At 40.6% G+C, this 12,369-nt stretch overlaps 2 protein-coding genes across 10 annotated transcripts in view; one reads left to right on the top strand and one right to left on the bottom strand.

The window, feature by feature from the left end:
- LOC144048440 (GDNF family receptor alpha-2-like) overlaps positions 1-3,853 on the bottom strand; it is an 84,556-nt gene extending 80,703 nt beyond the window's left edge. Inside the window, exons 1-2 of the mRNA XM_077560393.1 lie at positions 3,345-3,853; positions 2,182-2,526 (exon numbers count right to left, since the gene is read on the bottom strand). Coding sequence (XP_077416519.1) covers positions 2,182-2,526; positions 3,345-3,477 — 478 coding nt within the window. The 5' untranslated portion in view covers positions 3,478-3,853. The remainder of the gene's footprint in view (positions 1-2,181; positions 2,527-3,344) is intronic.
- Positions 1-12,369, top strand: part of ela3l (elastase 3 like) — a 138,851-nt gene that overhangs the window by 104,810 nt on the left and 21,672 nt on the right. For 6 of the 9 annotated variants that reach the window (XM_077560396.1, XM_077560395.1, XM_077560394.1 and 3 more), the window contains 2 exons: positions 2,870-3,040; positions 4,498-4,551. In XM_077560396.1, coding sequence (XP_077416522.1) covers positions 2,870-3,040; positions 4,498-4,551 — 225 coding nt within the window. Of the gene's footprint in view, positions 1-2,869; positions 3,041-3,974; positions 4,101-4,497; positions 4,552-12,102; positions 12,156-12,369 lie in introns of those variants that run through there. The other 3 variants (XM_077560400.1, XM_077560398.1, XM_077560401.1) reach the window with 2 other exon arrangements.

Genomic DNA, 12,369 nt, shown 5'->3' with positions numbered 1-12,369 from the left:
AGCAGGAAAAGCATGTATTTTCATCCCCGGGGTTCAAAGCATCTTAAGAGGACACCAGGGTGCGAAGCATCAGCAGGGTGTGGTGGTCTACATCTTACAAGCCTTTCAGGGGCTTCAAGTACTTAATGTATGATATGCGCAAGTACAGTTGAGTTGTATTTTTGTTTTTTTATAAGATCTCTTTGTTAAAGTTTTATTGAGGTAAAAATTGTTAAATTTGTTTGTTAACTGGAACATTAAAAAGTACAGTTGTTTTTCAAATTTTAGGTGGTACTCTGACTTGGAAGATTAATTCAAATACTACTGAATTGCCTTATTAACAGGGATGTGATTTTTCCGCTAATTCGCGGAATTCCGCTTTTTTTTATCTCCCCCCCCAAAAAAAAAATCGATTTTTTTTTTTTTCTTTTTAGTAGTTTATTGTGTATGCACATGACTCCGACAGATAACATCTTCTGCTATAACAAAGACATTTGTGGTATGCTCTAATATGAGTTACTTTTCATTTGGTCATGATACAATTATTTGTTCATGAAATTTGAACCCCTCAACATTATTTATGTGTTAACTTAGTAATCACATTAGTTAGATATGATGATATTCTCAGTGATAGTTTTTAAAAGCAAAGGCAGTCCAATGTTTTTGAATGTGACTGATTTTGAGTTGACTAAAACTGCCATTTTATATGGGATAGTTCAAGACCTAGCTGGGTGCCAGCGGCCCCCAGACCCCCGGCTAAATTTTCAGATAATTTCACTTTGGTCAAATCACATCCCTGTATTAACCAACATCGAGCCCAATTACTCCAATCCGTGTGACGCAATCCATACTCTGCGGATGTCGGACAGATCATAGCGTTATGTTCCACTAGCCTATGCTAACCAGGGGCGTGCAAAAGTGGTGGGGGCATCCATCACAAGAAGGGCATCCACGGCAAGCACCCACTTCAAGAAAATGTCAAGAGGCATCCAACAGTAATAATAATTTGGATATCAATTTTATGTACAGCGATTCAAAGGACCATCCGTAATACAGAAGGGGGCACAACTGTTTATTGGACAGCAAATAAAAATTATTATTAAAAAAATAATAATTAAAAAAATATATCTTTCACCTCCCCCATAAAAAATAAAAAATCTTTCTTCCAATATATATATATATATATATATATATATACTTTTTTTCCCCACCCCCCATAAAAAAATAAACAAATCTTTCTTTCAAATTATATTTTTAAAATAGTTTTTTTTTTCTTCAATCCCCCACCCCCCTGCCCCCCTTTTCTTGCTGCTCTCAATATTCTTCCATAAAAATAAAAAAAGTCTTAAGCAATGAGATGTAAATACAGGAAACCCTCATTGTCCTTAAATTGTTGATTCTTGGGCTATGTTCATACTACAAGTCAATTCCATTTTATTTTTCTTTGCCAATATGTGACATTAAAACAAAATCTCTAGAAATGTGAGCAATACAGTTACTTTTAGATATCTTCCATATGTGGATATCAATCGGAATATCCTCCCACTTCCTCATGTTTTCTCCTTTCTTTGATCTAAGAAACTCGGGGGCGCTAATAGCGACCCGCCAGGCTTCTCATTTTATCTCCCTCTTGTGATAATTGTTATGTTTGTTTCTTGGATGAGTTGTGACTGTAAAACAAATTCCTTATGTGCTTTTACATACTTGGCCAATAAAGATGAGTTTGTTTCCTAAGAGTCATCAAAAGGTGTAAAACATCACGATTGGTCGACAAAATAAATGGGAAAAACTGAAAAACAAACTGACTTAAGTGAATGCGAGTACAGCTGTTATTATGCAATGGACAAGAGGCAGAAGTCAACTGGGATGGAGTCCAAATCAGGCTAGTACTCAGTCAAGAAGATGGATGGACCAATTGATTTACACTACAGATAATGTAGCTTTGATCTATCTATGCCAGCGATGTATCGCGACAGCCAGGATAATTAATTGCTCTTGCACTAGATGGCAGTACCGACAATAAATCTGTCACCTGTTGCCATTCATCCAACACAAGCTTTTTGTCCAAAATAAACAGACCCAAATTTAACATTAGATTTCACAATAAATGTCTACTTTTTGTGACATTTTTTTTTTTTGTTTTGCTGGGATTTCTCTTCCACTTGCATTTTGAAAGACACCATGCGCCGTTGCGCCGCCTACCTTCCGTGAGTCCCATGTGGATGGTCCAGTAGTTCTGAAGACACTGCAGCTCCTTCTTCATGCCCCTCTTGCAGCGGCAGTCAAAGAGCGGACTGACCAGCAGCACCTCCAGGGCCGCTTGGCATTCCCTGTTGTTGTCCAACATGGCTTCCTTCTCCTTGCCCACCAGGCACTGGCGCATCACGCGGTACCGGGAGCTGCAGTGTGGGTTCTGGTTGCACATGTCGCTCGCCTGGATGCAATCCACCCATTCCGATGGCGTCCCGGCCACCTCGGACCCCGGGTGCCCGTCGGCCAAGAGCACGGACAAAGCTGAGGCGCTGTCCCAGGAACACACGGTTTCATCTATCAGGAGACAAAGAGGGTTTGGAAATTAGGAGTTAGAAATTAACGTGAGGGTTTTTATTCTGGCTTTGGAGGCAACAGGTTGGAAAATAAAAAGGTTGATGGCTTGTGACAAGACATCTGTGCGTGCTCAAGCGAGACTGTAAAAACCTTTCATGGTCCACTGGCGTCTGTGTGCAACACAGGCCGATTTGTCACAATGTTATGCAAGAGCATGAAATGTTACTTGTTTGTCCGGTGCTTTATTTTACACCAGCAACTGCTCCGCCACCGCACAACATCTCGTAAAACGTTTGCTGAGGCAACCACATGTCATAGCAGAATGTTGCACTGTATCTTGCAGGGAATACGATGGGATCACAGGGGCAGACTCTCAGGTGCGTCCGCATGGCACAAGAAACAAGATCCGAGCCAACTACCACCTGCGCGCTGTGGGGAAAGGTAGAAGGACAACAGCGACCCCTGGTGGTGATCTTGATAAGTCAACTGCCTTTGCATGAAACAATATCATCAGGTACGACCGGGGGACATGAAGTTGAAGCTTGTGTTTGTGTGGTCACTCTTCTTTTTATATGTTTGTGTTGATAACACTGAATCGAATTATTATTCACCTCAATTACAACAAAATGACAGCTTTGTGAAATAATTGTCACCACATGCATGCAGTCTGCGGTGACTTTTGTGCCATCAAAATGCTCAATTACCCCTTAAATGTATTTAAATGCATGACAGTTTATTGTTATGCACACGATTTAGAAGAATTTACCAAATCAGCTTTAAACATTGCAGGACATGGATTTGCACATTTCACCTCTCACCTAAGAGCAGAAGAAAGCTGCACACGCAAATCCACGCGGTGAGGGACCTCATGTTGAAGCGAGGATGCGGTTTCCAATTAGGCTCTTTTAATCTTTCGATATTATTCCAAAGGTTAATCCTCAGTATCCTCATTCAACTCCAAATTACCGATGCCATAATAATCCACTGCCTTAAATTTAGATCAACTATACTCACTGTTGGGAGAGAAAAAAAAATAATGGAGAGGGGGGAGGGGGGTGGGAAAGTCAAATTCCAGTCATTGAGTCAATCCATGAACGCAGCTTGTCAAGGTCCGCGCGCGCTCACAGCGACCAACTAGTAAGACTTCTTCATCTCTCTGCATTCTTTCTAAGCCTCCTCAAAGACAAATTTTGCTCCCTCGTGGAATCGCGCGCCTCTCATCAACGCAATTAGTATCTCGCGTGGAGTGGAAAAAGTCCGTGCTGAAAAGTGAGCTCTGGCAAAGAAGTGTGCGCCTCGCAGTGAACGCAGCACTGACTGCGCGCGTGTGGAGGCATCGCGAGCGTTTTATCGGAGGGGGGCGGGAGTGGGTGGAGGGGATGGGTGGGGTGTGGTGGTTGAGAGGGAGGCGGGCGCTGCGATGCTGACCTCATTGGAGAACGTGTGGAATGCAAGAGAGACTTCTCTCTACCTTTGCCTGCAGGAGGCTTGAAAGAATGCACCCTGAGGAGATGACATCATCATCATCATCTTAGCATGTGTTATGCTAATACACACCAGGGACATTTCATTAGGTACATTTGCGCAATCTGGTTGTCCTCATTATGGGGTTATGGGCGAGCTGGAGTTTATGGTGGGAAGTAAAGAAGTATAAGGGACCTATTTTTGTAGACAGACGCACGTGCACTCGGCATAAAAACTGGTGCATCTTCGTTTTCGGGCCGGGGCAAGTCTAGTTTACCGTGTTTGGGAATTTGGCAGACTGCGTTTTCGGCGGACAGAGAGTGTTTTCTATTACATACTCCCGGCGCACCTGAGAATCTGTTGAGAGAAAGTAAACCAGGTGAAATTGGGTCTAACTTGTGGCGCAGGTGGTATAAGATGATTTTAGATTCGATGCAGCGAGTCCATGCTTAGACCTCACCATAGTCCTCATTTATGTCCTTATCTAAAATATTTTTTTGTCCGCAGCAATGAGAATGATTCATGGCGAAAGAGTTGCCAGCAGCTTCAGCTCACTAACCGGTAAGGTGATTTATTTTATGTTGGGGTTTTTTTCCCAGTTATCCTTGTTTCGTATTAAATGTGAAAGATGAAAATGAATGACATTTTCACTATAACCATGGCCATAGTAAGTTTGAGAAGTGTAAGGTGTAGTTTCATTTATGTATTTATTTAACACAGTCATTTTTATTTCATTAATTAACGAAAACATTTTTTCAAATTTTTGTTTGAGTTATTTTGTTAGTTTTCGTTAACTATAATAACCTTGATAGAAACACGTATGAAAACTTTGTTGCTTTGGATTTTAGCTTTAATATTGCAACTTTTCAGATCATTCTTTTTGAATGTGTATATATATATATATATATATATATATATATATATATATATATATATATATATATATATATATATATATATATATATATATATATATATATATATATATATATATGTATATGGCTCTTGTTGGCTATTTTATGCTTTCAGTCTCAACAGACTAACTGATTACTTGCCTTATTCTATTAGTATAAATATCAGTAAATGAAAGACGTCAAATGTCTGACCAAAATGGTCATATCAGGTGTTTCAATTATTTTTCGTGAATTTACATTCTGAAGCTCCACGCGTGTGTGTTAGAAACAACTGTCAGTATGATGCAGTGCGGAGCTACACCACAATAATAAACTTATTGTTGAGCGAATACTTTTCTGACAGTGTCAATGAAGCGTATCGCTGTGTCCGCGAAGACTATAGTTCACTTTTGACTTCCTCCGCATTAAATTCATTTTGGATTGACAGAAAGAAATCAAAGCGATTCGCAGGAGATTTGTTACAGCGGCTTCCAAGTTGGCCTCGCCAAATGACATCACTCATTTCGGCAATATCCTGGCAATGGCATCTGTGTTTCCTTTGACTGAAAGGGAGATTAAAGCTATGGCACAATGCATGGTATTATACTGTATTTGTTCTCAGGGAACGGTCAAGCCCAAGGAATGTGCCATTTTTCAAAGTGGTTTCGCATAAAACAAAATGACTTTGTTGTACATCATCGCTCAAATGGCGGCGAGAATGTCATAAATCTTTACGAATCTTGAAAACAAAAGTCTCCATTTAAAGACAGTGACAGTGACAAAGTGCCGGGCGGCTGACTCATATAATGATGCTTGACTGTCAGCACCGGCTGCCTTTCAAATAGTGAATTCTTCATTCCGCCCGGGTCGGGCTGAGCTTCTTGTCATCTCCCCCCCAAGAGTTTGGGGGTCTTGTCATTATGACGACGGCCGGCTACATTATGCCGTGTGTCCTGCGTTGGCACTGCAGCAACTCAAATCATCTACTCCACTTTTTGAATGGAGTCTCTTGTCTATTCCATCACAAAATGGTTTTCTTCGAGCAACTTCCACCAAAACTAGAACGTTTCCTTTCATTTCAACAAGAAGCATCGTAAACGGGGGCGGGACATTTTTATTAGCCAGCAATACAAACGGCATCGTTTTATGGATATTTATATCTGTCCATTTTGTAGAGTGCTTGTCTTCATGGGGGTCAAGGGTGAGCTCAAGCCTTCCACAGCTGACTTGGGGGGTTGCAACTTGTGAACTTACCTCACTGAGTGGCCTTTGACTAATTAAAATAAAAAATAAAAATATAATAAAAACACACACAAATTATTATTATTATTATTATTTTAATTGTCGCCCCCTCCAGCATTTAACTCTTTGACTACCAAAAACGTTAAATAACGTTTCGTAAAATCCTATGGAGGAGTGCCAAAGACGTTGAAACTAACCATTTTCTATTGTTGATTACTCAAAAACGGAATAAGGTAGAAACAAACTTTTTTTTTCTGATGGAAGATGAGAGTCCAATCTTGTTTTGGCAGTATGTGTGTTTCCATAGTCCAAACACATAATTTTCTATGGACCTTGAAAGGTCAGTCAAAATGCTTAAAATCGGCTGGCACCCACGGCATCCCTTTTCTGAAAACGTCTGGCAGTCAAAGAGTTAAGTTGCCCATCCTTGACATAGAAAGACCATCATACTTACAAGTACAGAAAATGTGGGGGGAAACGCGAGCCAAGATTTGAACCCCCAACCTCCAAATTGTGACGCTTACATGCTAACCAGTCGCCCACTGCATTGCCTTGATATGATTTCTTTTCCTTTTACTCTCAATGAGTTGCGAGCTGTATACTAAATTTAGCCTTTACTAAGACAACAATGCTCCGTTTTAATGAGGCATTCATTTAACATTATGTTTATTATTGTTAGTTTGCATTGTACTGCATCCCATTGAGATCCGTTTCTAATATATTGCTCATTTGCACCACATTTTAACAGAATGCTTTATTTGCTTCGTACAATAAACACACACCATAATCATCATTACCTCACTGGCAGCTGTGACACAATGGCCTGCAATTATGGGATTATTTAGTCATATAATGTGCCATACAACCTGTTGCTTTTGAAGGAAACGTAATGTTCAAATCTCTTGAGGTTTACTCATTGTACAGTTAAGAGCAAAATGTTTCATGAATTGCTGGGACAAATCAAGGATTTTTTCTTTTGCTGTTTGACCTTCTTAATTGAATGCGTCAATGGATGGTGCATATCGCCGCTTTCTTAAAATAAGTCCCTTTTTCAGATTTTTCAGGAAACACAAAAAAATTAACCATTTGCATCATGAGATGATTTAAGAAAAAAAAATAATTTTTGCCCAAAAATGACTTTTAGGCAATTATTTTAAGAGGTTGACGATATATTTTTATGACATATTCAAGAACATAAAAAAGGTTAAAAGGTGCTGATTTAAATAAAGCATGGATCAAAGGTAGACTTTTGATACAGCTCTTGCATTATGAGCTAGTGTACCTAATATTGTGGCTGATAAATATATGGCTTCATAAAGCATGCATGTGCGTCTCTTTACATGGACAGCACAGAGAGGCACTCACACATCACTCTGCATGCATGCCTCCGTGCTCATATATTCTTTTGTGGTGGGCGGGGGGGGGGGGGGGGGGAGGAATCACCCTATTGTAAGAATAAGCACACACACAATCGCATCTAATCAGCACGTCAGCGGATGCTGAAGACGGTGAAGATAAATACAGCGTGTGTGTGCGGGAATAAAGAGCACATCAGCGTCAAGAGGACGCCCGCTCGCCGTGCCTCTGACAAGTGTGCCTAATGTGCTGAATATGGAACATATCATGATGCCTTTGCGGGGGAAATAATGACGGCGACAACAGTTGAGACCTTCTTGCGGGTCAGATGAGATGAGTGTCGGCTTCAAATCAGGAGAGACGAGCTGGCATGCAAATATAGTCACCTCATGTGTGTTGATTTGGTTTGCGGCGTGCACATGAGGGGCAAGAGTTGACACTTTTCACACTGCTGGGTCAAAAGTAACCCAAATTGGGTGTAATAGCTAACCCAGCTCTGCGTTAGGGAACAAAATGATGGAAATCCAGGGGGAAAAAAAAGGGGGGGGGGGGGGACAAAATGATGTGCCAATCCAATCTGCGCACAATCCACAGCTACCCAGCAAATGAGTTAGTAAAACAACCCAACATTTTTTTTGTGTCTATTTATAATTCCCCGAGAAAAAAAACATCCAGAACTTATCAAGAACACATTCAATTGACCATTGATTCTCTTTGCCCATCGTTCAAATAAAATGTGCGCACGGCTCACTAGATAAGGTTTTGCTTTGCTTAAGTAAAATTAAACTTGGGGTTAACCGAGGTCAAAGGTCGGTTGGATGTGCCTGTCACGCACATGGCAGTGCACTAATAAACTGAACGTTACGCGTGCGCACACACACACAGAGAGACAGACTGTCAGGGAGAGGTTAAGCATGACTGATTAGATTAGGAATTATGAGCTAATTAATGCGTATCTTGGGAGACTCGTGCAGCATGCTTATTAGGAGACACAGTCGCGGTCGGCAGCAGACTGTTGTTAATTCCCACTATATTAGATGTGGCCTTACATTAATTGCAACAATATGCCGCCGCTCAGACCTTCCTGGGTTATGAATAAAAAGTGAATGAAGATGAGACGTATAACGGACACAGTCATGGAGGAGGATAGCATTCAGTTGAGAGCAGAGCGAGGTCAAATAATCTGCACTAATTTGAACAAATTCAGAGAAAAACACGTTTCAAAAGCCTTTTTATGATGATATGTATCATTCAAATTATTTCATTACAGAAATGTTTTTTATGTCTGTGTGTGTTTTTGTCAAATGGTGGTCTCATTAGACACTGACAGATAAACCCAGACTTCTTATTTTATTTTACAGTATTAAGTTTAGTGTAGCCTTTTATTATGGGAAGTCCAAGACACAGTTTATCATAGCAAAGAAGTGCTCGCTAACAGATTTGGACAGATTTGTGAACAATAATTGAGACAAGCAGGCCTGTACATAGAAAACATCTTTGAGTTCACCGCATGAAAAGACTACAACAGCACTTAGTAGTCTGCAAACCCAAAATAGCCCAATAAATAACTGCACGGCGGTACCGTACAATCCCGCGTATAATACGGCCGACCCCAAATCACCCTTGGTTTAAAAACTTATTTTTTTTACCCTTGTTTTTGGGTATAATACAGTCCCCCCCCACTGATATCCTTTTATTATCAGAGATAATACTATGAATGAATATTGAAGATTCCAAACATACCAATAAAGTGTAGATGCTTTAAAATCCAGGTTAACAACTGTACTGTTTTCCCATACATCTGATTAAGGCAGAGGTGGGCATCGAGGGCCGGAGTCCTGCAGGTTTTGCGTGTTGCCCTTCTCCAACACAGCTGATATATAATCAACTCATCAGCAAGCTCTGCATAAGCCTGATAACGATCCTGTTGATTGGAATCAGCTTGTGTTGGAAGTGAGAAACCTCCAAAACCTGCAGGACTCCGGCCCTCGAGGACCGAGATTGCCCACCTCTGGATTAAGGTCTTTTCAAAAATATTTTTAAAATCTTGTTCTGGCTCTTTTAGTAATTTTAGTAAGCTACTTTATATGTTTTGTCTTTATTTTGCTTTTTAACAGCTTGTTAAATGTCGTTAAATGTACTTTTCTATGTATTCTTTTTCAACTCAGAGTCGTAAGTACTGCTAAATATCTAACTAATGCGAATTTTTTTTGTTTCTTATTAAGCCCCCAGTACCCAGAATCTCAGCCCTCGATTTAGGGTTTTATTTATTTATTTATTTTGCAAATGGGAATTTGCAGTAAAATTTGGGAAACACGTCTGCCTTATTGTCGAGAGGTTCTCCGTCAGGGGTCAGCGACATGTTGCTCGTCAAAGACCACGAGTAGCCTTGTTCTAAAAAATAACTCACCAGTGATGGGACATTGTGATTTCCTTGGAATGTTCTAGAAGTGATCATTTTTAAAATGAGAACACTTGCAGAAATTGAAAGAAATAAAGTTGTAATGAACAAAAGGGATGTCAGCCACTTTGGGGTTCTTGGAGAGTCACAAGTGACGTTAATATTGCATGGATGAGATGTGACCATTTGCATTCTGGCTCTGGCTAAATGGGTCCTTTGTGACTCACAGCAACGGCGTGGAGTGGAAAATGATTTTTTGAATGATAAGACAAAGCAATTCCAGTTGCCACATTTGTCAGTAGGCTGCAGACGAACGAGTGAGTCATGCAACATTTAAAGAGAGTCTTTGTTGCCTGTGTGAGTTGCAGAGCCTGAAGTCAGGTGAAACTAGTCGGCCGAAATCAATATGAGGGCGAAAACAGCCAATGGAGTCAATGGTGAGGAAGGTGGAGTGACAGGCACTGCCACAAGCTACTTCATATTCAGTCCACGCTACAACTAGCCTTGGACATTCCCTATTACGGTTGTTTTTGTTGTTGTTATTCGGACATCAAAGTGCTCTCGTTCCCACATCAGGTCTGACATGTCGGCGTTTAAGTGAATGTCAACGTTGTTTTGCTCATTTCAACAGCCCCAAATTTGCGAGGCGACCTCCGGCAGACTCTCGGGAGGCTATCGACCAGTCGGATCCATTTTGTTTTCCAGCCATTTCTCCACGCTGTCCATTTCTATCACATTACTTTGACAGAAATTGAATTTGCTCTGATGCATTTTGATGTCTCCTAAGTACACGCTCCGCTCGCGCTGCAAGTGTCGTGTTTCAAGTAGCGCCAGCCACGATGCCAAAACACTTCAGATTTAAACAGAAAAGAGGGAAATAGATTTCATTTTATTGTCTTCTGTTGGCATTTGTTGACGTGATTCAGAAAAGGATTTGTCCTTCAAATCTAGTTAAATGCACTTTGAGACATGTTTGTTTCCAAAGACTGACATTGTTATAATTATTGTGGCAACCTTCTTCCACATGCACATATAGACTGCACTTATCCCAGTCACATCATTTGAGTGCTAATTTCTTCTCTTGCTCTGTTTAACAGTTTATTAATATTACGGGCAAGTGTTTCTGTGGCCTGGTTGATGGGTCCCATACCAGTGGAACTTCTAGGCCATGTGGTTGAAGACGCCGTGGGTCCCATATGGGATATTGATTGGGACCTCTGCTCTGCCCAGTTCAGTGAAGGTCTTAGCATCCAGAACGAGAAGGAACGTACTTTTGTCCTGGAAACAAAACCGGAACACATTAGTGTTTGCTCCGCAATAGTCAGTAAAGGAAATGTAAAAGTGAAGTGATGCTTCGAGTTATGAGTGCTCAGCCGATTTTCTTCCTTTCTTGCTTCCTGTTAGCCAAGGCACCCATTTCCATCCATTTCAATGGGGACTGATTTGCAATATTTTGGGTTACAATTTGATCATGGAAAGAATTAAACTCTTAAGTCAAGGCACCATAATCAACAATCTGGTGTCATGGATAGTCCGATAGCAAGACTCTGTATTAATTAAACAATGAGGCTTGGGGGGGGAAACATCACAGTTTACATTATTTCTGCAGATCTGAACTCACTTCTCGTGGTGTGATAATGACTGACAATACAACTCCATCATCTTCCTCTGTTGCCTCGGGCGAAGCAACAAAGACAGGCTCAGACGGGAACAAGCCGGGATACCGCCACACCTAAACAGGAAATATGGCATTAAAATGCTCTCTGCATCAAAAACATGCTCACGGTCAACTGCTTTCCAGTCCAACTTTGATGTAAATAAACAATACTGTGTTACGCTGGTCCCACTCAAGACAAACTTTCCCATTTACCCTTACCATTTACCTTTTACCGGACTTTATATATCCTGGACTCACACCCAATTTAAAATACTCAAATAACCTAACCTGAGGCCCACCACACACCGATGCTGGCTAAACTGTTCTGTCACAAAAAAATTTAACAGAGGTTGATATTCAAAAATTGAATTGCTAGTGGAAGTTGTCGACAACAACATCACAGGTGTGACAGAGATGTTCATTTGTGGCTAAAATCAATAAGGTGAGCTGCTATAACATGCATGGCACGTTAGCGTATGGCAGCTAGCTAGCTAGCTAGCTATTGCAAGAAGCTAACATAGGAGTAAACATTCTTCATCCTCTTCTGTTTTTGGGCGGTAGCAGTCCACATCTTTGATCAGTGCGCCCTGAACAGCATAAACAGATGGACTCCAATGTAGGACACCAATCAAAGGAGATTCTAATCAAAGCCAGGTTTCATAAAACTGCAGTTAATACCTCCTGTTGAGAGTCAAATCAAGCTAATAGCTATAGGAGCAAAAATAAATCAAAATAGGTCACAGCTCTAAACATTCTTCACTTTCTACTAGTTAGATCTCTTTATGCTTGCTAAAATGAAGTCTTGAGAAGAATAAATATGAAAAATATGA

This window comes from Vanacampus margaritifer, chromosome 3 (assembly GCF_051991255.1).
Source record: "Vanacampus margaritifer isolate UIUO_Vmar chromosome 3, RoL_Vmar_1.0, whole genome shotgun sequence".
NCBI lineage: Eukaryota > Metazoa > Chordata > Actinopteri > Syngnathiformes > Syngnathidae > Vanacampus > Vanacampus margaritifer.
This window is presented reverse-complemented; position numbering and strand designations above follow the sequence as displayed.